The sequence below is a fragment of the Malaclemys terrapin genome, chromosome 1 (genome assembly GCF_027887155.1).
Source record: "Malaclemys terrapin pileata isolate rMalTer1 chromosome 1, rMalTer1.hap1, whole genome shotgun sequence".
Taxonomy (NCBI): Eukaryota; Metazoa; Chordata; order Testudines; family Emydidae; genus Malaclemys; species Malaclemys terrapin.
Genome location: NC_071505.1, coordinates 295,382,475 through 295,410,018, shown reverse-complemented (window position 1 = coordinate 295,410,018; position 27,544 = coordinate 295,382,475). Strand labels below are relative to the sequence as shown.

Below are 27,544 nucleotides of genomic sequence, written 5' to 3'. Positions count from 1 at the left end.
GTATTTCATTAAAACAATAACCAAATAAATGGATTCTTCATAGTCTGTTAATACATTTTAGATTGCATCCTGTGTAATGTTAGTTTTCTGTGTTTAGGATCTCAGATGTTCCAAATCATGGCAATTTGCTATGAAGGACTGGTAAACATTGCATAGTCAATTTCTAATGTAAAAAGTTCTTAATATATATTTTTAATTATCTGAGTAACTTGAAGCTCCTTCCCACCAGGCTTTAGATATATTTCTGTAGCCGGCCTCTAGGAATAAAAATTGTTTCTTTTAAAATACAGAGGCCATATCAATAAAACTATAATGGAGTCTGGGGACCAGTTATGATATGGGCAATCCAAGGCTTTAGCTTGGTTGCAGTGACACAGTAAAATTCTGTCCCAATTAGAAATTACAATTGTTATAACTTGATCCCCTGATTCTGTTATAACTCTGTTGTAGAATGAGGGAGTAACTCTGTAGTAATTTGGTGAAAGTGTTTTTGAAATGGGCAAAATATTTGTTTGAATAGCAGCTAAGCATGTGAAATAGCTAGTTTTCAGGATATTGTGTATAGCTCCATGTTTATCAGCATAATGATGGCACAAGTTCTCACTGCAGTCACTAGAACACATTACAAGGGTAAAGCTAGGAAAATCTTTCACAATACCAAAAACCAGTATTAATGCAAGTTATACCACAACTTTAAAAAACAATGAAACTGATTAAAAGTACAGTGAAACGATGTTTAGGTTGAAACAGATACCTTCACATAACAGCAATGGAGTTCAGAGTTAAATCTATGATGCTTCATACATAACTCAGCAAAATACTATAGTGTATATAGAGGGATATTCTTATACTGATGTAAACAAGAGATACTCATAAATTCTTATGAACTAATAAAATAGGGTGACCAGACAGCAAGTGTGAAAAATCCGGACAGGGGGTAATAGCAGCCTATATAAGAAAAAGACCCAAAAATTGGGACTGTCCCTATAAAATCGGGACATCTGGTCACCCTAGAATGTATTCCAAAACTCGCAGAATCACCCAATGCTCTGAAGCTCTTGTACCATGGGGTCTCAATTGGATGAGCTAATGATAGAGTTGTAGCTACAACTCTGAACGTCCTGGCTTTTGTAAGTTCCGAACATAAGTATTTAGAAATCAGCATTAACTAAATCACTACAAGAAAAGTAATAAATGTTTCCAGTAAAGTTCCAGTTCCTGATACTGAATAAATACATTTCCAAATTATTTAAGGGTCATGTATTATATTACACAGACAAAAGAAAAACAAAGTCAAATCAATTGATGATAAAAGTTTTTTGCTAATTTTTGTGAGATGCTAAATTGGAGCCAAATCTGTTATATAACTTGGAACTTGGAAATGAAAAAGTGGTATTAGCGGTCCTTAACTGTTATTAACTGAAAACCTAGCTAACATATTTTGTAGAATTATTTTAAATAAATCTGTTAACTGTCCTCTGAAGGTAATATCCAGTTTGTATGCATGGCTACTCTCTAAGGATAGATACTGTATAAACTACAAACTTTTTACTTCTAAAAAAATTAACAAGAGACATAATTTAATCTCTAGTGTGGTTCTTGGTTCAAATTCTTTTCTTGCTTAGTAAAAAGATAACGGAATATATTTCCTTTTAATAAAACTTCCCCCAAAGGACATTCAAAAATAGAAACTTCTTCAAATCCTGGAGGTCATTACTAAACAAGCTGTATGAAAGGGCAGATTGATTAGCCTCATTTTTTGGAGGGGATAGAGAGGTTACTTACGTAGATACCTAAAAGTAAAGGAAGAAAGAGAAATATGTGAAGAAAGGGTATGAAAAGAGGAAAGTATTTAAGCAGAAGTATTGAATGTCTAGAGAGAAAAGTGAGTAGGTAAACTTTAATATGTCCATAGCTTTTATTCAAGTTTTTGCTTAACGGGTTGTTGTTTAGTTGTCAGGGATGGCTTACAGTTTTAACTACTTTTAACCAAAAGCAGAAGTATTTTTATTAAATAAAAGCTGTTTTAAAATTTCAGAATAATTTCTGCCTGTATTATATTATAATTGCCATCTTTTTTAAACAATGTAGGTAAAAATTCTGAAATGTATTTAATACCAGGCAGAAGACATTCTCAGACACAGTAAACGGGAAATCATATTTTCTTCCCCCACACTCTTCTGTCCATACACTCACCATAACACTTAACAGTTCCGCCTCCTCTTCATTTAAGCCTCATTCAGCTCTCATCCCAATTTGACCTCATATTGGATCTTAGTTTGGCTAGTTCACTCCATTTCCCCTTAAAGCCAAGCAACCAGGCTTCTCTTCTTAAATTTCTTTCCACTCCCATTTCCCTTGTTACTCTTGGAGCATATGCAGGTCACCCATGACAGCATCCCTTTGTGTCTTTGGCATGATCCCTCTCCCAAGGCTAGAAGTAGCATTCACAAGCATTCCCCAAATGGGCCTGTTTTGGACACTGTAGCGGGGCGGCCTGGCTCCCAGGCGCCCCTGGAAGCGACGAGCCAGAACAGCCGCCAGAGTGGGCGGAGCCACCGCGGCCTGTCCCCGCCCCCCGGAAGTCAAGGGGCGGGACAGGAAGTATAAAGGCCAGGCCACAGCGCTCAGTAGCTGGCCGGCAGCGGGAGAGGACAGACGCTGGTGCCCGAGCTCCCGCGGGCCTGAGCCTGCCGAGAGCCCGGTATCCTGAGGAGGACTGGCCGAGCCTGCCGAGAGCCCGGTATCCAGAGGAGCGGTCTGAGCTTCCCCCCGCCAAGGGCCCAGAGGGAGCGACAAACCTACCTGGTGCTCGGGGCCCGGAGGAGCCCATGATCTGCGACCCAGCAGACGAAACTCAGGAGGAACAGGTACCCATGGAGGAGGAGATGGGAAGTGGCCCGGGGATAGCAGACCCCGAACCCATGTCAGCGTGTTGCGGTCAGGATCCCCACTGACTGCGCGGCAGACGGACTGCTGTGGATAGGGCCCCGGACTGGAACACAGTGGAGTGGGTGGGCCTGTGTTCGCCCCTGCCACCCCGCGCCAGGTGGCAGTCTCTCCTCCTCCTTGTCCAAGGGGCCTGGGCCTCTGACAGACTATTTGTTTGCTGCCCCGCCCTGCCCTAGGGCCTGGGCTAACCCAAACTGACCCAGCCCCCGCTACAAGGCCTGGGCCGCTGATTGACTATTGGTTTGCTGCCCTGCCCTGATCCAGGGCCGGGGCTGTTAATTGTGTGCTCAGTCCCTGCCTAAGGGCCTGAGCCCTGAACTGTCAATTGTGTGCTCAATCCCTGCCCAAAGGTCTGGGCCCTAACTGTTATTAGCTTTGTAGCGGGGCGGCCTGGCTCCCAGGCGCCCCAGGAAGGGACGAGCCCCACCCCGGAACTACTACAGACACGTATAGGGATCTTGTTTTTCATTAATGCAAAAACAAACATATGTAGAATGAAGAAAAAACTGAATATGAAGTGTCTATTGTAGCAAAGATCTACTGTCAATAGGTCATGCAGTCCTTCTCCCTTGTGGCATAATATTGCTCCATACAGTGCACATTTTCTGCTGGCTTGATAAGAAGTATATTATGTTCTTTATTAGTTTTGAGGAACCATTAACAGGTTTTATACAGTACTTTCCTGAAGCAACAAAATTGGTATCTATATTGGTACCAGGTTTTTTGAAACATTACTTGATGTGACCCAGGGACCTCTTGGGATCCACTGGCAGAGGGCACAGGAGTGCTTAGGATCATAGGGATTCCCTGGGTCTGGTCTCTATAGTTTGTCAAAGCATGTCATGTAAGGTCTCTACTGAAAACCTGTGTCACACCGATCATCACAGCTGGTCATAGGAAATAACCTTGGATTGACTGATCACAAGATGATTCAGTTTAAATTAAATGGAAGGATAATCAAAACCGGGTCATCAAGGACGTTTTTTATTTCAAAAGGGCAGATTTTGGGAAACTAATGGAATTAAAGAAGTCACCTGGACTAAAGAGCTCAAGGGCTTCAACGTGGAGGAGGCTTGGAATTTCTTTTAAATCAACTATACACAAATTATCTTTAATTTGCATCCCAAGCAAGGGGGGGAAAAACTTGTAGGGAAAGACTCCAGAACCATCTGGCTGAATAATTATCTCAAAAAGGTTATTAGGAGTAAACAGCCCATGGCGAATGGAAAAAGTGATCAGTGAAGACAGCTATATCTTGGAGGTTAGAAATTGTATGAATAAAGTGAGAACTACTAAAAGCCAGGCTGAATTAGTTCTTGCCAAGGAAATTAATATAAGTAGTCACAGGTTTTTAGTTATATAAAAATAGAATGAAGAAGGATGAGGTCTGTGTGCAGTGTGGATAGGGAGAAGCTTAAAGATAATCTAAGTAAGCCCCAAAACTAAATTAATACAATGTCTCTGTTTTCAATAAGGAGGATAATATGGAATATGGGTACGAAGGCAGGATGGCTGATAGAAATGAGTGCATAGAAATAGGTATGACCACAACAGAGGTGGAAGAAAAACTTGAAGAGTTTAATGCGCTCAAATCAGAGGGACCAGACAATTTCCACCCCAAAATACTGAAAAAACTGGCACATGAGATTGCTAGTCTAGTAGCAAAGATTTTGAATAAATCTATTTGGGGTACTACTGCATGACAGGAGAATAGCTAATGTTGTACATATACTTGTGGGCAATTACAGCTCTGTTAGTCTGATCTCAATAGTATGCAAGATTTTAGAACAAATTGCAAAGGAAAGAATAATTAAATTTATAGAGGTAAACAGAAAACCAGATGTAATGCAACATGGGTTTACCAGGGTATAGACTGTGCCAGTGTGATGGGATGTTTACCACACATCACTTCTGAAAGGAATAAGTAAGCCAAGAAAGGGCCAATTAATGTAAAATGCCACACATGCAGGGATCAGGCTGGAGAAGCAACCCTTGACTGGAAGATGAAGCTTAGTTCAGTAGGTGTGGGCTGGGCTAATATAAAGCCAGGAAGATGGCAACAGAAATGGTTGCAGTGAGGAAGACTGCCGCCACCCTCTGTGCACAGAAATGGGATAAAATTCAATAGTACAAAGTGCAAGGTTATGCGTTTAAGCTTCAATAAGAATATCTACAAAAAGCTGTGGGCTCATCAGTTGTGACAGATAAGAAAAGTGACCCGAGTGCGTTGGTTAATCACGGGATGACTGAGTCACCAATGTGATGCAGCTGCAAAAAAGGCAAATGTGATCCTAGGATGGATCAGGCGTGGCATTTTCAATACAGACACGGACATATTAATGTCATTGTACAAGGCACTGGTAAGAACTCATTCGGAATATGGCATATAATTTTGGTTGCCCATGTTCTAGAAAGATTAATTCAAACTGGAACAGGTGCAAAGAAGAGCTACAAGGATGATCCAGGGAATGGAGGGCCTGTGCTATGAGATGGGACTGGAAGAGCTTGGCTTATTTTAGCCTACTGAAAAGGCGGCTGAAAAGGGAATCACAGAGGGTTAAGAGCTATTTAAGCTAAAGGACAATGTTGGCACAAGAACAAAATGGGTATAAACTGCTTGTGACCAAATTCAGGCTGGAAATTAGAAGAAGGTTAGAAACCTTCAGAGTGAGATTCTGGAACAGCCTCCCAATAGGAGTTGTGGGGCCAAATAACTTAATTAGTTTTGAGAGAGAAATGGATAAATTTATGAATGGGATTATATGACAGGGTTGCATGTTATCATGGGGGCAGGACTTGGCAACTCTGAGGGTCTTGTCTCATGTATGTCTTGTGCCCCTCAAATCTCAAGCTTCAGGGCGTCAACAGGTCAATTGCAAGGATCAGGATGGGATTTCTACACACTCCTCACCCATCAATGTATTCTTGGGGGTTTTTTTTGTTTTTTTTTTTTGTCTCCTTCCTCTGAAGGATCAGAGATGGCCATGGCTGGAGATGGGACATAGGACAGGGTAGGCCAGTGCTCTGAGGTGGCACTGAGGATTCTCTCTCTCATGGGCTTAGCTAGCTGGTTCTTGCTTGCATGCTCAGGGTGTAACTGATCATCATATGTGGGGTTCGAAAGGAATTTCCCTCCAGGTCAGATCAACAGTGACCTAGGGTTTGTGCCTTCTTCTGCAGCATGTGATGTGGGTTATTTGTGGGGATTATCTGGGTATATCTCACTTAATCAATTCCTTGCCATTTCAAGAAACTCTGGCATTGGTGCATCTCGGTACTGCCTGTTCTCTACCTGTGGCACACACCAGTTTAGTCTCTTGTGGGCTGTAATACTTCAGTCTAATTTCAGTTGTTGGGTTTAGTGTGTGGGTGCTGGGTGGTGTTTGTGACCTGTGATGCACAGGAGATCAAACTAGATGATCTGGTTGTCCACTCTGGCCTTAAACTCTATGATAATTGCTAACAGGCTCATCTTAAATATCAAAAAGTTTTTGGAAATATTTACAATCTCTATAGGCAATGTAAATGTCTCAAGAAAAGGATCAGAATCTCGCAACTGCAGTACTCAGACTGCAGTTTCTCTATTCCACAGCCTAAAAAGTGAACAAAAAACAGTCAGCCTAAATCTACACTGACTTCTCAAGAGATACTGGAATGGTGTGACTATTATTTTCAAGACTTTTGCTAAAGAGCATTTTGGTGTTTTTCAGGATTTGGAGCTTTTCAAATATCCCACCTCTTCAGCTGGTACATAACCACATTTCTTTTGTATATATGGCATAAAAGAAAGCAAAGGTGTTGAAGTTTCTTTACCTGTTGTGCTCCATCCCCACTAACAATAGGGGCAGGTAGAAGAGGAATTTCACTACTTATAATCTGAGTGGTATCCAGTAGTGGCGGGTGTTCTGCCATCTTTGAAACATTAATTCACAGGATCACCTGTAAAGAAAAACTACCAAAATTACATAATGTGCATGTTATATATTTTAATAAATGAAAACTGATTTCATAGTAAGTATCCTTTAAAATAGTCTTTAGTGTTAAAAAGTAAAGTTAACAAGATAACTAAATGCACCAGTATAAATATTTTTCATAACATCTCAAAGGACCTTTCCATAAATATGACTAAGGTTATTTTGGAATGCTAGCACAGTGATTCTCAACCAGGGGTACGTGTACCACTGGGGGTACTCAGAGGTCATCCAGGGGATACTCAACTCATCTAGATAATTGTTTCTCAACCTGGGGGTTGCAGCCCATGGGGACGGAGTTATGGGATGGGTTTGGGGGGCTTGCAAGTGCAAAGTTGGCATTAGAGCAGGGGTGGGCAAAATTTTTGGACGAAGGGGCACATCTGGGTGGGGAAATTGTAAGCAGGACCATGAATGTAGGGCTGGGGCAGGGGGTTGGGGTGCAGTGTGCAGGAAGGAGCTCAGGACAAGGGGCTGGGGTACAGGAGGGGGTTCAGGCCAGGAGGTAGGGATGCAGGAGGGGGTGTGGAGTGCGGGAGGGGGTTAAGGGCTGGGGTGCAGGAGAGGTGCAGCAGGGGCTTAGAGGACTCAGGGCAGGGGGTTGGGGTGCGGGGTGCAGGAGGGGTTTGAAGTGTTGGCTCCGGTCCGGCACCACTTACCTCAAACAGCTCTGGGGTGGCAGTGGCGCACAGCGGGGCTAAGGCAGATGCCCTGCCTACCCTGGCCCCGCACCTCTCCCAGAAATGGCCAGCATGTCCGGCAGTAGCTTCTGGGGGTGGGGTGGGGTGGGGCAGGCGGCTCCGATGCGTGCTGCCCTCATCTGTGGGTACGACCCCCAAAGCTCCCATTGGCCACAGTTCTCCATTCCCAGCCAATGGGAGCTGTGGGGGGTGGTGCCTGCAGGCAAGGGCAGCACACAGAGCCCTCTACCCCCACCCCCTCCAGGGGCCACAGGGACGTGGTGCCAGCCGCTTCTAGGAGCCGAACGGGGCCTGTGCAGACAGGGAACCTACCTAGGCAGGGAGCCTGCCTTAGCCCCGCTGCGCCACGGGGCTGGCAATCCTGCAGGCCAGATTGAAAGCCCTGACAGGTCGGATCCAGTCCGTGGGCCGTAGTTTGCCCTCCCCTGCATTAGGCAGTGGCAAGCAGGGTAGTGGAACAGGGCCCCACACCACAGGCAGCCACACGAAGTTAAGTTACATGCTTCAGCTCCATGTGGCAGGGCTTGAGCTTCAGACAATTCCCACAAGTGAAAAAACAGCCTCAAGGATCATACTGAAATGTAAGTACAATATTTATATTCCAATTTATTTATTTTATAATTATATGATAACAATGAGAAAGTAAGCAATTTTTCAGTAATAGTATGTTATACTTTTGTATTTCTAGGTCTGATTTTGTAAGCTGATTTTATGTGAGGTCAAACTTGGGGTAGGCAAGACAAATCAGACTTCTGAAAGGGGTACAGTAGTCTGGAAAGGTTGAGAACCACTGTGCTAGCATAACCCACAATTACACTCTGTAGGTCTCTAGCCCCCTCTGGTGGCTGAACCACAGAGGTTTGAGTTCACTGCAGCCTCTGAGCCAACAGATGTCAGCCTTGTAAGTCAGTCAGTAGAGTCTAATGGTTTTAGACCCAGAGGTCCAAGGTTTAATTCTCATTGACAACTCATCTAAGGGCACTATGTTGCATTAGAAAGTCTTGAAAGTGCACAAATGTCTAGCTTCATTATAAACAAGAGCACTGGTACAATGTAATCTAATGTCCATTCATTCTGTCTTTTCTTTCTTTATTTAAATACTGTCGCATCTAGGTGCCCTAGTTTTGGACCAGTGCCCTGCGGTGCTAGATGCTGTATAAATACAGAACAAAAAGATGGTTCCTGCCCATGGTCAAGCTTAAAATCAAAATATAAAATGAGACAACAGATGGATACAGTCAGATGGTGAAGTGCAGAAAAACAATGAGACAATATTAGTCAACATGATTGCATTGTTTAGTGGTCTCAGCGTATCCACCACTTAAATGTTGCCAATCTTTTTGTAAGCATCACAGAAAAGGAGGGGTTTGAATGAGGTAGCTTTGCAGATGTTTACAGGGAGCTCCTTTCAGGCCTGAGGGGCAGCACAGGAGAAAATATGAAGGTGCTTGTTTGAAAATTTAACAAGTGGGCAATAAAGGGTAGTATCATGGTCTGGACGCAAGAGTCGACTCTTGATTGCCAATGAGATATTATAGGGGGGCGGGGAGACAGGTCAGGGGTTTGAAAGTGAAGATGAACAGCTTATATTTGATATGACAGAGTAGTGGGGGCCAGTGGAGGGATGCAGAGAGGTGACATGGTCAAAGTGATGGGCTAGGAAGATCATCTTTATAGCAGCATTCTGAACATATGAGTGGGGCAAGAGTGCACTTACCAAGGCCAGAAAAAAGGATATTGCAGTAATTGAGAGACAAGATAAGAGCCTAGACGAGAGTTTTAAATGAATGGATGGATGGGAAAGGCCATATATTAGAGATGTTATCCAGAAAGGAAACTGCAAGACTTAAATATAGCCTGGATGGGGGGACCTAGAGAGAAGTCCACATCAAAGAGAATGATAGGCAGGATGGTGGTGTTTACAGTAATCGAGAAAGAAGTAGCAGGAAGCATTTTAGGGAGCACATCAACAGCTCTATTTTATCCATATTTAAGCTTGGCATCCATGAGGAGATGGCCAAGATTTTAATTTGTACAGAAGATAACAGGAGTTATCTGGAGCGAAGGTCCACACAGTTGATGGTAGTTAAATTTGAATCTGCAGATGAGATTACCCAGAGATAAGATTTAGAGGGAGAAGAAAAGAGGACCAAGGACAGAACCCTATGGAACACCCACAGATCGTTGGAGGTGGGATGAGGAGTACCCTCTGAAGGACACGATGAAGGAATGATTTGAAAAGTAGGATAAGAACCAAGAGAGGGACAGTCACAGAAGCCAAGGGAGAAATGTTTTTTGAAAGGCGCATTTTCAGTGCCTTCGCGGGTGACTGACAGGTCAAGGGGAATAAATATATCTGTTATGCCATATCCATATCATAAGCATATTTCCATAAAGAATATGGAATGTAACGTCACAATACAAAAATTAAATTGAATTTAAAAACTCACACTGCGTTAGCATATTTTGAAATGAGCAGGAAATGCACAAAATTATTCAAGATTTATTTCAAAAAAGTAAAACACACACCTCCCTCCTAAAAAGCCTTGATTAGAGCGTGTCAATATTTAGAGTCATCACAACTAACTCATACTTTCTATCTACTTCCTATATAGGAAACTATGCTTATTCTCCAGTATTTATCTACTCAATGAACACCTCAGAAAGACTCAAAGGACTTTCAGAAGCAAGCAACCATCATCCTTGCCATTGTGCTGACAGTGGATTCTAATAATCTGAGGAGCAACATAACCAGGAATGGTTTCATTTGTTTTTTTTTTCTCCTGCTTCTAGGTTATCCAGCTAACCTAGCCTTCCTGTTTTATCAATGTTAGTTTAAACTTCTTCCAGCACAGATATATTTTCTATATAGTGAGGTACAACAGTGCTGATGTTCATTATTCACAGCATATTTAATACAATTTCCTTTCAGTGCACTTCAGGTTTGTCTTTGTTAGTATCAAACAAGGGAAAAGCTCTTATGCTAACATGAGAATTGACAAAGACAGCTTAATGGCTCTCAACCCTCTACAGCTAAATACTGGAGATACTTATTTGACCAACTGAAAAGATGTTATGCAACCTACAATATAAAAATAGATTTGTTGTCCAAAAACCCAACACAACTGACCATTTTAACTTATTTACTCCTCCCAGGCTGAAACTCTGTTGTAAATCTGCTCTGGGCTTAAGTTGGAACACAGAGCTGTAAGCATACAGAAACCTTACAGGGGAAAAAGCCCAGAGCAGCAAGTATGGAGTAGCTAGTGCACGACGAGTACGAGTGGAAGTAAGGGGGTCTGTAAGTAGTTAGTGCAGAGTGGCTAGTACACCTTAAATTCACATACTAGCTTACTCTGCACTAAACTCCCCATGTAGACAAGTCCTAAACCTAGGGCCCTACCAAATTCACAGCTGTGAAAAACACGAAATCTGGTCTTGTGTGTGCTTTTACCCTATACTATACAGATTTCACGGGGGAGACCAGTGTTTATCAAATTGGGGGTCCTGACCCAAAAGAGTCGCAGGGGGTTTGCAAGGTTATTTTAGGGGGGTTGCAGTATTGCCACCCTTCTGCACTGCCTTCAGAGCTGGGCGGCTGGAGAGAGGTGGCTATTGGCCAGATACCAAGCTCTCAAGGCAGCGCCTGCCAGCAGCAGCACAACAGTAAGGGTGGCAATACCATACCGTGCCACCCTGACTTCTGCGCTTTTGCCTTCAGAGCTGGGCAGCCAGAGAGTGGCAGCTGCTGACTGAAGGCCCAGCTCTGCAGGCAGCAGCACAGAAGTAAAGGTGGCAATACTATACCATGCCATCCTTACTCTGTGCTGCTGCTGGTGGTGGCTCTGCCTTCAGAGCTGGGCTCCCTGCCAGCAGCCATCACTCTCCAGCCGCCCAGTGGTGAAGGCAGTGCCGCCACCAGCAGCAGCACAGAAGTAAGGGTAGTGTACTGCAAACTCCCCCTCCTCCCCCAATTACACCACCATGAAATTTCAGATTTAAATAGCTGAAATCATGAAATTTACAATTTTAAAAATCCTATCACCATGAAATTGACCAAGTGTACCGTGAATTTGGTAGGGCCCTACTATATCTCGGTCTAACATCATCTCTTCCCACTGAACCACCTTAGCTACTATTTTTTCTGTCATGTCAGCAGCACAGGTCTTCCCAAAGATCATGGGATGCTAGCAGTCTGATTCTTCATTCCTATGGTTCACGGAGTTCCTGTTTTCCTCTTTCTCCACCTAGCTTCACAAGTAATTTGCATGCTATCGAGCCATCAGTTTGTGTGGTTGAGCAAGTCCAAAGGATTTAATCCAGTTTATCATTAAATGGGCAAGTTTATTACCCTGAGGTGGACCAGTTGTCTTCCCAGGTCTTATAACACTGAGTTTTTTTTGGTCACTTCATATTCTTGGGGCACTGCTTTCACTCCTGGGGATGCACATCTCTGTCAATTACTCAGCCACCTCGTGAAATATTAAAGGTCAAACACATGGGTTCTGGATCTCCTTTGTACATACCGATACCAGAATCTACACTTCCATCTCTGCCTAGCTAGCAGCACATCCATATAACAGTCTTCTATGAGATATGCCAAAAATAAAATCAGCTAGATCGCAGAAGACACATTGGTCACTCTTAACATAGCACATAACCGAGCTTCACAACATCTGCAGTGTTATTTGTATAGCTAATGGCTTCTAGCCTTTGCCTTTAAGGCCCTCAACAGATCAGGACCTATCTCCCTTACAGACCCTTTCTAATTCCACAACAATTCAAGGTAAAAGTACTCAATGGGAACCAAAACTCAAGTTGACAGAGCCTAGGTTCAAAGACTTGAGAGCAGGACCACAGCACTGTCCATGACAGGTCCCCCTCCCATCTGCCCCCCAAAACTTCAGAACTGAAGATCAGATGGAGCTCTCACCTAATTATTTTCCTGACACTCTCTTAAAAAAGGCATTAAAAATTACACTTGTGTACAACACCCAATACAATGTGGCCCTGATTTTGATTGGAGTCTTGGGGTACTACCACTATGATAAATAATAAACTACAAAGAGGGGGGGAAACAAATAAAAGGAACAACAGAAACCTTCAAAATGAAGTCAATGCTAAATAATGTTTTATTTTGTGCCTAGATAGCATGGTGATGTATTAGAAATGTTGAAGATAGGGGAGTCTCCCAATTTCCTTGTGAAGCAGTCAGTATATGCTTCAGCCTGCGTCCTCTTACAGCTCTTGTGAATCAGAAGCACTGTCCTTCCAATGGGCTACAGCGGAGAGCAATGCTGGTGCGCATACTTTCTTCAGTAGGGTTCTTTTGTGGTTAGGCTCCCACAGGAGCTAATGGCAACTTCACTCCTCAGGCAAAATGGAAATTTCTACCATAAAGATAAAAGCTCATCTGTGCAGGAGGGCAACTGAGACACCACCACAAACCTCACCATCTTCCACTTCAAGTGTGAGGCACACTTCTTCCATCTAGCCTTCTCTAACACACACAAAACAGCATGCACATTTAAAAAAACCAAAAACCCTAAAACAGAACCCTACCAAAACAAAATGACCATACATAATTTTCCCCCTTGCCAGAAAATTAAAGAGAACAAATCACATGTGACAGATGTTACTCTCTCTGCTTAAAGCACTATTGGAAGGAGCTCACATATTACAGCAGGGATTGGCAACCTTTGACACGCGGCTCACAAGGGTAAGCACCCTGGCAGGCCGGGCCGGTTTGTTTACCTGCCATGTCCACAGGTTCGGACAATTGCGGCTCGCACTGGCTGTGGTTTGCTGCCCCCATTGGCCTGGGACGGCGAACCGCAGCCAGTGGGAGTCGCGATCGGCCAAACCTGCGAACGCAGCAGGTAAACAAACCAGCTCGGCCCACCAGGGTGCTTACCCTAGCGAGCCGTGTGCCAAAGGTTGCCGAACCCTGTATTACAGTGATGAGGGTGATATCAGAATATATAGAATTAGGCAGTGACCCACAAGGTCTGTATCTGGGCTACCAGAATTATTAAGCATGCTAAAGAAATTCTTTTTACATGTTTACACTATGGCTGTCGAGGGATTAAAAAAAAATTAATTGCTATTAATCGTGCGATTACAAATAATAGTCATGCTGTTAAACAATAACAGAATACCATTTATTTACATATTTTTGGATTTTTTCACATTTTCAAATATATTGATTTCTATTACAACACAGAATACAAAGTGTACAGTGCTCAGTTTATATTTATTAAATATTTGCACTGTAAAAAACAAGAAATATTTTAAATTCACCTAATAAGTACTTTAGTGCAATCTCTTTATCAAGAAAATTGAACTTATAAATGTACAATTATGTACAAAAAAATAACTGCATTCAAAAATAAAACAATGTAAAACTTTAGAGCCTACAAGTCCACTCAGTCCTACTTCAGACAATTGCTCAAACAAGTTTGGTTGCAATTTGCAGGAGATAATGCTGCCCGCTTCTTGTTCACAGTGTAACCTGAAAGTGAGAACAGGTGTTTGAATGGCACGGTTGTAGCCAGCATCGCTAGATATTTACATGCCAGATGCGCTAAAGATTCATATGTCCCTTCATGCTTCAACCACCCTGATGAGGGATTCTGCTTGATAACAATCCAAAGCAGACCAGACCGATGCATGTTCATTTTCATTATCTGAGTCAGATGCCACCAGCAGAAGGTTGAGTTTCTTTTTTTATAGTTTGGGTTCTGTAGTTTCTGCATCTGAGTGTTACTCTTTTAAGAATTCTGAAAACATGCGCCACACCTCGTCCCTCTCAGATTTTGGAAGGCAATTCAGATTCTTAAGCCTTTGGTCGAGTACTGTATCTATCCTTAGTAATCTCACATTGGTACCTTTTTTGCGTTTTGTCAAATCTGCTGTGAAAGTGTTCTTAAAATGAACATGTGCTGGGTCATCATCCGAGACTGCTATAACATGAAATATATGGCAGAATCCAGGTAAAGCAGAACAGGAGACATACAATTCTCCCCCAAGGAGTTCAGTCACAAATTTAATTTTTTTTTTTTTAATATGAGCTTATCAGCATAGAAGCATGTCCTCACGAATGGTGGCCAAAGCATGAAGGGGCATATGAATGGTTAGCATATCTGGCATGTAAATACCTTGCAACGCCGGCTAAAACCGTGCCATGCAAATGCCTGTTCTCACTTTCAGGTGACACTGTGAACAAGAAGCAGGCAGCATTATCTCCCATAAATGTAAACAAACTTGTTTGTCTTAGCAATTGGCTGAACAAGAACTAGGACTGAGTGGACTTGTAGGTGCTAAAGTTTTACATTGTTTTGTTTTTGAGTGCAGTTACGTAACAAAAAAATCTCCATTTGTAAGTTACACTTTCACGATAAAGAAATTGCACAGCAGTACTTGTATGAGATGAATTGAAAAATATAATTTCTTTTGTTTATCATTTTTACAGTGCAAATATTTGTAATAAAATAACAAAGTGAGTACAACACAATACAAAGTGTACAGTAATAGAAATCAATATATTTGAAAATGTAGAAAAACATCCAAAATATTTAATAAATTTCAATTGGTATTCTATTAACAGTGCAATTAATCACGATTAATTTTTTTTTAAATCGCAATTAATTTTTGAGTTAATCGCATGAGTTAACTGCGATCAATTGACAGCGCTAGTTTTCACAAACAAGAACTACAACCCAAAGCTACTTAAGGGGTTTTGTCAATATTTTTGTTTGTAGTTTCACCAGGTTTCCACACCTAGATTTCAGATCCAGCAACCAGAGCAAAACCCAGTGTCACAGAATTCCATCTTGCTCACAAACTAGTCCTCCTATTACTTCAGAATTTTTTTTAAATGTCCTTTGTAAGATGTTTGTTTCCATTTTAGACAACGGGTTGCTGTTAACTAGAACTGGATGAAAAAAATTTAGATGGAACAGCTTTTCATCAGAAAAATGAAATGAAATGAAAAATGTTTTGCAGGACTGCATCAATTTCAATGAAATTTGACAAACATTTCAAAATGATAGAATGATAGAAATAGAGTATTTCATTCTGACTTTCTCATTTTGTTTCATTCTGACTTTTACATTTGTAATATTCACAATGTAAAAATAAAGTATGTAACTACTTAATATTTATAATGTATTTACATTCTAAAATATTTCAACATTATCCAAAACATTTAGACATGATCATTAGATGCTTTAGAATTAAAATATTTAATGATTGACTTTTTATACAAATTTCAAAATGCCAAAATTTCTTGCAGGACAGAAATTCAATTTTCCAACTTGCTCTGCTGTAAATCAATACTGCAAAGGTTTCAGCCATAGTTTTCAAATGAGGGCACTTATGGAAAGACAACGGTAAAACCTGGAGCCTCCAGAAAGGAGGCAATTGACCCATGAGCTGAGTCTGTTCATAGAAATTTTTTGCATGTCTGCAAGGCATTTCTGCTGGAAGGAAAGGAGTAGCTGCTGTAGAATAGAGCCAATATGATTAAAGTGAGTATGAACCATAGCAAGGGTAGATTCTTCTTGGGTAATACAGAGAACCGAACTTTTGAAGAGGTAATAGATTACACCTAAGGAAAATCGTTTTGTGGAAATTAGGCCTTGACAAACCAGTCATCTGAAGAAGGCAAACAAGTACAACACACACGCTTGTTGTATCCACTTATTGTCTCATCCATTACTTGGCCTGTAAACTCTTTGGGGTAGGTGACTGTCTTTTTGTTCTTTGCATGCACAGTGCCTACCACAACAGGCCCCAATTTGCTGAATGGGGCTTTTAAGCACTTAGTTGCCTGTGAGAGGGGTCCCTCAAAAGGAATGAGGTCTTGGAGACACAGAACTGAACAGTGTACCCTTTCTTCACTAATTTACAATGCCCTCCTATACAATTTCACTACATGCTGCAAAAAAAGAACGATGACCCCAAGTTTGTTTTTTTACACCTTTGATTAATAGTTCTTCAAAATACCTATTAGACCTCCTAATTTCCATTTTACAGCCCTCCCCTCCCACCCCCCATTTCATTAGGTTCCTCTCAATAAACTCCCCAAGGATTGGAAATAAATTATTTATTTTAGTAAGGAATCTGATTGGCTCAAAAACTTCTTGAACCTTGCCAAGTAATCATTTTTTCTTGCCCTCCTTTTTTGTTTAAGGGTACGAATACATACAGTGACTCAATTATATTAGTAAGGGAACTTCATGTCAAGTAATTTCCTCCTTTTTGACTGGCTTCCTCCTTTTAAAAAATATTTCAAATATTCACTGTTATAGTGGTAGTTTTTAGTATGATCTTTGTAGTACACATAGAACTACTATGTAATTATTAAATAATACTGATCTAATAGTTTTATTGATATTGTATATGGGCACAGAAATTTACATTCTGTGCTCCCCCAGGCTCCGGCGGCAGCTCACTCTTCTCTTCCTAACCCCTATTCCGGCTCAAACTTGCTTTTCCCTTCCTCCCTCCGTCCCCAGCTCCAGCAGGCACTTGCTCTTTTACCCACAGCCCCAGGGCCAGGAGGAGCTAGTCAGTGAGGTTAAGTTACTGTCTAGTTATACTGTTATTAGACTTCCCTGTATGGAAGTAAGGGTCTAGCTTATATGAGGCTGTTGGGGAAAATCAAGCAGAAAGTCAACACAATGAATCTAGATAAGCAACCTCCCACCCAAAAACTTTGAAGGCAATTACAGTTCAGTGGCCTAGTTCCATGCTTCAGCCTAAAGTTACATAGTTGTTTTGCCAGTGCTAACAGATCAAAGTTTTATGAACAGTTAAAGTGATTTAGGGCACGTGTACACTACAAATTTTGGTTGACACAAATTACGGCAGCATCCAGCCACTGAAGTTAGTATATTACTCATGTGCATGCATACTTAGCAGCTTGTGGTGGCACTGGACATATCTACCAGGAATGCTTGTGTCAATGCAAAGTGCAATGCACGATGGATTGTAATTCCAGTATTGCCCCGCGCGCCGCTCCCCCCCCCCAAAGCAATGCCTTTTGGAAAATTTTTGCAATGTGTTGTGGGAGAGAAATGATTCACCCAGGGATCTCTGGGAGGTAGGGGCTCAAGTTCTCAGCATGCAGCTTGCCAACCCATCCCATAATTTTTGTACTTTTTTTTTTAAAATATCCTACAAACCTGTGATACTTTTTGATGTCCACCATCTATAACAGAAGCACGGAGCCTGAAGAGCTATGCATTATTCTCATGATTGTTGTAAATACAGGACACATGATTCTCCTATATTTGGAGACTCGCAGGAACAGCCACAACAACAGGGGACACGATGATGCCTTCAAGGACAAATTCAAGTTTGCTGGTGGAGTTCACGGAACAGTTGCAGACAGTGAAGTGCTGCTTCTGGGCCTGAGAAACAAGCACTGACTACTGGGATCACATCATAATGCAAGTTTGGGACAACAAGCAGTGGCTACAGAACTTTTGGATGCAAAAGGCCATATATATATTTCTGGATCTGTGTGCTGACCTCTCCCCAGGTCTCCACCAAGGAACACCAAATTGAGCTGCACTGACAGCTGAGAAGCACGGGGCAATCACACCCTGGAAACGTATAATGCCAGACTGCTACTAGTCAGTGGGAAATCAGTTTGGAGTTGGAAAATCCATGGTGGGTGCCATTGTCATGCAAGTGTGTCGGCCATTAATCATCATCTGCTGCACAGGACTGAGACCTTTGGCAGCATGCAGGACACAGTAGATAGATTTGCAGCAAAGGGGTTCCGGGACTGCAGTGGAGCAATAGATGGCATACACATCCCCATTTTGGCACTAGTCCACCTTGCCACAGAGTACATCAACAAAAAGGGTTATGCAAACAGTAGATCATTGGAGACACTTCACCGATATCAATAGGGGCTGGTCAGGGAAGGTGCATGACATCTTTATGAACACAAAATTGCTCCGAAAGCTGCAAGCAGGGACATTCCTTCCTCACTGGTAGATTACCACTGACTATATTGAAATGCCAATTGTGATTCTGGGGGATCCAGCCTACCTTTTGCTCTCCTAGCTCATGAAACTATACACCAGTTACCACCAAGCAAAGATTAAACTATCAGCTCAGCAGGTACAGAATGACTGTTGAATATGCTTTTGGTAGATTGAAGGGACGCTGATAATGTTTACTCACTAGATTGAATCTCAGTTAAAACAATATCCCAGTGGTTATAGATGCATGTTGTGATCTGCAAAATTTCTGAGGCAAATGGGGGAAAGCTACCACCACGGTGGAGGTAGAACATCTGTCTGCTAATTTTGAACAGCCAGACACAAGGGCTATTACAAGAGCTGAATGTGAAACTATGCCATTAAAGAAGGCTTTAAAAGAGCATTTTAACAGGCTGTGGTGGACAGTTCTCTAGGCCTAAAGCTTTAATTCCTAACAGCACCAATGCGGTGCTTGGTGTACTTTTATAAATATGACAGGCTCAGGAAAATACCCAATGAGTTATCTGGTGCTCTACATTTACAATGTACTGGATGCTTTGGGTACCCCTATGCACTCTACAACGTGTTGTGAACTAATAAACAATTTTATTTAAAAAAAAACACAAATTTATTGAGTGGCAAAAACAGTACAGAAAAACAATGTGGAAAAAACAGGCAATGCTATACAAACTGTAAATATAAATTAACAGAATGGCACTTTGAAATTAGAAAGGTAGAAAAAAATTGTCCATTTCAGTGCACAGAGTCCATTGTGGCTACATGTATACCATTCTTTGCTGTCCCCTGACATGGAGTGGTAGAGGTATGGATGCAGCCTGTGATGCCATGTGGAATGCTGGGGTATGTAGGGAGCCACTACCATGGAGTTCTCTAAGGACTGCAAAAAGCGTACAGTCCATGTGTCTGACTCTTCATCAACCAGGGTCTGCAGCATGTGTGTTTGCTGTCTGAGAAGCCCTATTATGTGTTGGTGCATCGCCTTCTCGGTTTCTTGGGCCTTTCTCCTGTCCCTTCTCAATGCTCTCTGCTGTGTCAGCCCTCTAGGCCCTTTGGTTGCAGTCCGATGCAGCACCGGCTTGCAGGATTTCACTAAACATGTCCTTCCTACTCCTACTTTCCCCTCATGGGGTCAGGTGTTCTGCAGGTGTGGAAGGGGAACTCTCCAAGACTGCAATGGCAGCAGCTGCTGATAAAGACACACATCATTGGATTTACAGTGACAACAGAAAGGGAAAGATAAGTTTCAAGACTACCTCCCTTATTCCAAAATCATAATAAAAACCCCCCCAACTTTTTGATAAGACTGTTTATTATAGAAACATAGAATTGTAGGACTGGAAGGGACCTCACGAGGTCATTTAGTCCAGTCCCCTGCACTCATGGCAGGACTAAGTATTACCTAGACCACGGGTCGGCAACTTTTGGCACACGACTCGCCAGGGTAAGCACCCTGGCGGGCCAGGCCAGTTTGTTTACCTGCCGCGCCCGCAGGTTCGGCCGATCACTGCTCTCATTGGCCGCAGTTCGCCATCCCAGGCCAATGTCCAGTCCCCTGCACTCATGGCAGGACTAAGTATGGGATCATGTCTCATTTTGTAGCACATAGCGAAACTGCTAACTATAAATAGTGACGAAAGATTACACTATTCAGTTCTGTCTCTCCTGGCCCTCTTTCACCATTTCTTTTCAGGAATCCCTCTCACAAGCAACTAAGAGAAAGTTTTCTCTCTAAGAGCTCAGAATAATAGAAGGCATCTTGCTAGTATTGTAGGTATATATTTTTTTCATTGTGTTAATCTTGACTAAAATGAGGATAAGAGGAAAATATAGTATTCCACGGCATAGTCCTCACCACTGAAATTCTCATTAGATTTTTATGGAATCTTTTAGGTTCCGTATTACTCTTGCATCTTTCGCCTTCCTCTGCAGCATGGGGCATAGGTCACTTTCAGGTTTAAAGTAGTCTAAAATGGTATATTCTCTGTAACAATGTCTTTAAATCATGATTTGAGGACATCGGTAACTGAGACAGAGGTTAGGGGTCTATTTCAGGAAGGGGTATGTGAGGTTCTGTGGCTTGCAATGTGCAGGAGGTCAGACTAGATAATCACGATGGTCCCTTCTGACCTTAAAGTCTATGAGTCTACATAGTTACAGCCAGATATTACAGTATATCATTGACAGACATGAAAAGATAGAGGAAGGAGAGTAATTGCCAAAGTCCTCTTTCCATCATTAGGCATTCTAGTGCACTTATTGTTTATCTTACTACAGTGGTATGCAGACATTTACAGCTTTTGTCAATGTGCCTACTTGTCTTTATCTTCTTAATCTGAAAGAGATCTCTCTGTTCCCCAGTATTAATCCATATCTGCCTTCTAGGCAGCAAAAAACAAACCTAATCTAGTTATTCCCTGCTTTGCTGTGAAAAGATGAAGCTACCTCCTGATAAATTGTAGAATAGGCAACTTTTCAGTACAAAAATTTAAAGTGCATTGAAAAACTGAAGTTGGGACTCATAAGATTTACTTTAATGTCAATCTAGTGATACAGTAGTTAGTATACTAGATTAGGGAGAGGACACAAGACAAGGCCTGGCAACAGCCATGCTTAACACACAAGATTGTGCTACACAGGACTCCTGGCTTTGCTTACTGAAGACAGTGAATAGTGTACTTTGAGCAGTACACTATTCTGTGGATTCTGGCATTTAATTTCAGAAAGGGGAACTATGCAAAAATGAGGAGGTTAGTTAAACAGAAATGAAAAGGTATAGCGACTATAGTGAAATCCCTGCAAGCTGCATGGACACTTTTCTAAGACACCATAATAGAGGCCCAACTTCAATGTATACCCCAAATTAAAAAACACAGTAAAAGAACTAAAAAAGAGCCACCATGGCTTAACAACCATGTAAAAGAAGCAGAGATAAAAAGACATCTTTTAAAAAGTGGAAGTCAAATCCTAGTGAGGTAAGTAGAAAGGAGCATAAACTCTGCCAAATTAAGTGTAAAAATGTAATAAGAAAAGCTAAAAAGGAGTTTGAAGAACAGCTAGCCAAAAACTCAAAAAGGTAATAACAAAATGTTTTTTAAGTACATCAGAAGCAGGAAGCCCGCTAAACAACCAGAGGGGCTCCTGGACGATCGAGATACAAAAGGAGCACTTAAAGACGATAAAGTCATTACAGAGAAACTAAATGAATTCTTTGCTTCAGTCTTCACGGCTGAGGATATTAAAGAGATTCCCAAACCTGAGCAGTCCTTTGTAGGTGACAAATCTGAGGAATTGTCACAGATTGACATGTCACTAGAGGGGGGTTTGGAATTAATTGATAAACTTAACAGTAACAAGTCACTAGGATCAGATGGCATTCACCCAAGAGTTCTGAAAGAACTCAAATGTGAAATTGCAGAACTATTAACGATGGTTTGTAACTTGTCCTTTAAATCAGCTTCTGTACCCAATGACTGGAAGATAGCTAAATGTAATACCAATATTTAAAAAGGGCTCTAGAGGTGATCCCAACAATTACAGACCAGTAAGTCTAATGTCAGTACCAGGAAAATTAGTTGAAACAATAGTAAAGAATAAAATTGTCAGACACATAGAAGAACATAAATTGTTGGGCAAAAGTCAACATGGTTTCTGTAAAGGGAAACCATGTCTTCCTAATCTAATAGACTTCTTTGAAGGGGTCAACAAACACGAGGACAAGAGTGATCCAGTGGACATAGTGTACTTAGATTTCCAGAAAGCTTTTGACAAGGTCCCTCACCAAAGGCTCTTGTGTACATTAAGCTGTCATGCGATAAGAGGGAAGATCCTTTCATGAATTGAGAACTGGTTAAAAGACAGGGAACAAAGGATAGGAATAAATAGTAAATTTTCAGAATGGAGAGGGGTAACTAGTGGTGTTCCCCAAGGGTCAGTCCTAGGACCACTCCTATTCAACTTATTCATAAATGATCTGGAGAAAGGGATAAACAGTGAGGTGGCAAAGTCTGCAGATATACTAAACTGCTCAAGATAGTTAAGACCAAAGCAGACTGTGAAGAACTTCCAAAAGATCTCACAAAACTAAGTGATTGGGCAACAAAATGGCAAATGAAATTTAATGTGGATAAATGTAAAGTAATGCACATTGGAAAAAAATAACCCCAACTATACATACAATATGATGGGGGCTAATTTAGCTATAACTAATCAGGAAAGATCTTGGAGTCATCATGGATAGTTCTCTGAAGACGTCCACGCAGTGTGCAGCGGCAGTCAAAAAAGCAAACAGGATGTTAGGAATCATTAAAAAAGGGATAGAGAATAAGACTGAGAATATCTTATTGCCCTTATATAAATCCATGGTACGCCCACATCTTGAATACTGCGGACAGATGCGGTCTCCTCATCGCAAAAAAGATATACTGGCATTAGAAAAAGTTTGGAGAAGAGCAACTAAAATGGTTAGGGGTTTGGAACGGGTCCCATATGAGGAGAGATTAAAGAGGCTAGGACTTTTCAGCTTGGAAAAGAGGAGACTAAGGAGGGATATGATAGAAATATATAAAATCATGAGTGGTGTGGAGAAAGTGAAAATAAGGAAAAGTTATTTACTTGTTCCCATAATATAAGAACTAAGGGTCACCAAATGAAATTAATGGGCAGCAGGCTTAAAACAAACAAAAGGAATTTCTTCTTCACACAGCGCACAGTCAACCTGTGGAACTCCTTGCCTGAGGAGGTCGTGAAGGCTAGGACTATAAAAGGGTTTAAAAGAGAACTAGATAAATTCATGGTGGTTAAATCCATTAATGGCTATTAGCCTGGATAGGTAAGGAATGGTGTCCCTAGCCTCTGTTTGTCAGAGGGTGGAGATGGATGGCAGGAGAGAGATCACTTGATCATTACCTGTTAGGTTCACTCCCTCTGGGGCACCTGGCATTGGCCACTGTCGGTAGACAGGATACTGGGCTGGATGGGTCTTTGGTCTGACCCAGGATGGCCGTTCTTATGATCTTCTGGGTCTTCTCAACAAGCATATTTGTACCCAGTTAGCTTCTGGCGTTCCATGATCCTGTTCAAATTTGTATACAAACACTCCACTACCCAACCATCACAACCTGCCCCCTATTCTGGGACTCAGGGGACCTGGGTTTTATTCCCAGTCTGCCACTTGCCTGCTGGGTGAACTTGGGTAAGTCACTTCACTTTTCTGTGCCTCTGTTTCCCCACCTGCTAGATGGGGATAATGAAACCAACCTCCTTTATAAATCATTTTGAGATCTATCTACTGATGAAAAGTGAAGCAAAAGAGCTATGTATTACTACTCCACTACTAGGAGCACATTAGCCACTTAGATCTCCAGACCAGACCCTTCAGCCTTTCCCCATGCTGAGTCCTTAGGTATTTAGACATCTAAATACCTTTCAACAATTGGCTCTTGGAACTTAAGCAATGAACAATTTGATTACCTAGCACAGAGTTTCAGAGTAATGGTTTGGACACGGCCTGCTCAGCTGCCTACCACATACACACACCACACAGAGCTATGACAGACTCTACCTTCAATTAGGGACCAAGTTTTTTTTAGACAGACACCCCTAATATGAATATGCATGTACACACACACACACACACATATATATATATGACCAAATATTTATGCAAATAATTAACTTCATATAAGCAAGTGACCTTGTGGAAGTCCTGGCTCCAAGGAGTGTACTCCTATGTGCAGGCCTAGCTATATACACCTAGGTCTTTGCAGGGCTGTGACTTGTATTAGAGCAGTTGACAGTATTTGAGATCACATATTTTTAAGGAGCAATTTTAAGACATTGTACTAGATTTAAACAGATAATTAAAAAAAAAAAAAACAACAACCACCGAGTACCCACACGTTCTAAAAATAAAAAAGCCGGTATTTTTGAAACTTTCAAAAGAAGTTACCTTTTGAACTGAGGCATTGTATGTCAAGTGGTAGTCTACAGTGAAATTTTACAATCTAGTCAGAAACCACCTTGAAAAACAAGATTTAAAATTAAGTCACTAACATGTCCATAAAACACTGTCCACAAAGTGTTGGGTTTTTTTTAAGTTATGAAAATAACTTATTATTCACTTATGTTTACTTTTTACCTAGTTCCTACAATAAATATAGACTCATCAGTTTCACTTTTACTGCAAGTTGGTTTCACTTTCTGATTGCCAGGGAGCAACATAACATTTTTGTTTACATTCCAGGCCCGATGTCTATATGGTTGGGTTTTTTTGGTTTTCGTTTCGGATTTTTTAAATTGAAAGAACCATGACAATATTTCCATTCATATTACCGGTTTATTTATCTATTTTAAGAATGTGGAGTCTAGCCGGAAACGTCTCTTTAAATCGTAACTACACTGGCAGGTTTCATACTATGTCCAATAGGAAACCAAACGATCATTAGCAACTCTTATGCTTCGGGAAGACAAGTTATGCGAGCACATTTTCTAGTTTGCAGGGGGAGACAGCATCTTCAGGAACAGGTACCACAGCCAGCCACGTCCCTGCCCCTTGATTGCCGAGCCCACCATCTGTACTGGTAACGCTTCACCGATGCCCCCACCACACAACACGATGCACCCCTTTCACTGCCTAACTTTCACCCAGAGACTCTTCCACTGACAACGGACTTTACAGCCCGCGAGCGACACACGCAGCAGCAGCCGCCCCGCGCTCTCCCTGACCCGCGCCTGTGCACACGGACATTTCGGCCGAAGAAGCCCAGCGTGTCTCGGAGCCACAGAGCAAGGGGGGCAAAGTTTACGCCGAGGGGGTTTGCAGCCCGAACAGCCAAGTCCCGGAGCCGGAGCCAAACCCTGCCCAGGCAGGACGGACGAGCCAGTCTCGGGGGGGAGGGCGGGGGGCGAGCTAAGGGAGCTGGCAGCTGAAATCCTGCTCCCCAGAGCCGCCCAGCCGGCAGGGTGTTAACCTGCCCGGCCCCCCCGCGAGCGCAGGCAGAGGCGCCCCCCGTTGCTGGGGGCGCGGACCGGACCTACTCACCGCCAGGGCTCCGCAGCTAACGGTTCGGCGCCCCTCGCCGGCAGCAGCCGCGGGCAGGGAGCTCCCAATGGCGCAGCAGGGGCGGGGCGGTACCAGCGGCTTTCCCCACCTCTCCCCGCCCCCTCAGCTACCTGCGCGGCGCCTCGACCTGTCCCAGCAGCGCATCACCGCCTCGCGCTGCCGCCCCGCCTCGCTCGCGGAAGCGCGGCCACCACCCTCAGCCTGGGGAGGGGGAGACGCTCACTCAGGAGAGAGTCCGTTCCAACACGCACTGCGCCTGCGCTGCGGGAGAGGGGGTGTTTGTCCGCGGAGAAGCACAGGGCGGGAAAGGGGGCGGGGCTGAGGCAGGGCATGGAAAGCCCCGCCCCCTCTCGTTGTCCCTGGTACTCAGGGGGTTGGTGCCGCAGGGTGCCCAGGCAGGGCTGATGCACCAGCAGCCCCTCACTCAGCTCCTCCGTGGAAGGGGAGGACAAATAGCCTGTTGCCTGTTTTTTACTGGCCTCTTTAGTATTCATGGAAAAAGTCATGGGAGGCCTACTTCAGCCTTCTCACACCACCCACTGTCTCATCCCTGGAACATCAGGAGAGGGCCAGGGCTCATGTTACTTTGAGCACACTGATTGCTCTCTATGGCACTCAGAAGCAAGCAGCAGGCAAATGCTTATTACAAAAAGAACAGGAGTACTTGTGGCACCTTAAAGACTAACACATTTATTTGAGCATAAGCTTTCATGGGCTACAGCATGAACAGGTGGGAGTTGTCTTACCAACTCTGAGAGGCCAATTAAGTAAGAGAAAAAAATCAGCCATTACAAACATTGAATCTATCTCCCCATGTAAGTATTCTCACACTTCTTATCAAACTGTCTGTACTAGGCTATCTTGATTATCACTTCAAAAGTTTTTTTCTCTTGCTTAATTGGCCTCTCAGAGTTGGTAGGACAACTCCCATCTTTTCATGTTCTCTGTATGTGTATATATATCTCCTCAATATATGTTCCATTCTATGCATCCAAAGAAGTGGGCTGTAGCCCATGAAAGCTTATGCTCAAATAAATTTGTTAGTTTCTAGGGTGCCACAAGTACTCCTGTTCTTTTTGCGGATACAGACTAACACGGCTGCTACTCTGAAACCTGTCATGCTTATAAGAGGTACCAATACTCTAGCACTGCTGCCCTTCCTTCTCCCCAGCCACAGTAACTAACAGCTGACACTTCTGGGAAAGGAGTAAAAGTTATGCATCTCCAGCTATTCAGTAGTGTACATGAGGAAAGGAGGTGCTATCCTTTCTTAATACCCACAGTTTTTAAGTGGCAGCCTGAATCATGAGCTATGATTATCCCTTGCTTAATGTTTATAATTTTAGACAATATTATGGGTCAAACTTAACCAGCTACAGTATTTAACTTAGGGCAAGTCTACACTACAAAATAAAGTTGACCTAAGTTACTTCAACATACAGGCACCACAGTAATTAAATCACTTCTGCATGTCCAAACTACGCTCCTTGTGTTGGTGGTGCATGTCCTCAACTACCACCATTTGCACTGATGCAGAGAGCAATGCACCGTGGGTAGTTATCCCACTGTGCAACTTGCCACCATCTAGCGCAGGGTGTTTTGAGAACATAAGAACAGCCATACTGGGTCAGACCAATGGTCCATCTAGCCCAGTATCCTGTCTTCCAGCCCAGTATCCTGTCTTCCAGCAGTGGCCAATGCCAGGTGCCCCAGAGAGAATGAACAGAACAGGTAATCATCAAGTGATCCATCTCCTGTCTCCCATTCCCAGCTTCTGGCAAACAGAGGCTAGGGAAACAATCTGTGCCCATCATGTCTAATAGCCATTGATGGACCTATCCT

General features: G+C 42.6%; 1 protein-coding gene across 5 annotated transcripts in view; it reads right to left on the bottom strand.

The window, feature by feature from the left end:
* The window catches only part of FNDC3A (fibronectin type III domain containing 3A), a 185,962-nt gene extending 160,033 nt beyond the window's left edge, over positions 1-25,929 (bottom strand). The window contains exons 1-3 of one of the 5 annotated variants that reach the window (XM_054014852.1): positions 25,682-25,929; positions 24,590-24,659; positions 6,766-6,891 (exon numbers count right to left, since the gene is read on the bottom strand). In XM_054014852.1, the coding sequence (XP_053870827.1) occupies positions 6,766-6,864 (99 nt within the window). In that variant the 5' untranslated portion in view covers positions 6,865-6,891; positions 24,590-24,659; positions 25,682-25,929. Of the gene's footprint in view, positions 1-2,805; positions 2,996-6,765; positions 6,892-17,811; positions 17,968-24,589; positions 24,660-25,681 lie in introns of those variants that run through there. The other 4 variants (XM_054014842.1, XM_054014869.1, XM_054014860.1 and 1 more) reach the window with 4 other exon arrangements.
* Positions 25,930-27,544: the final 1,615 nt, after the last annotated feature.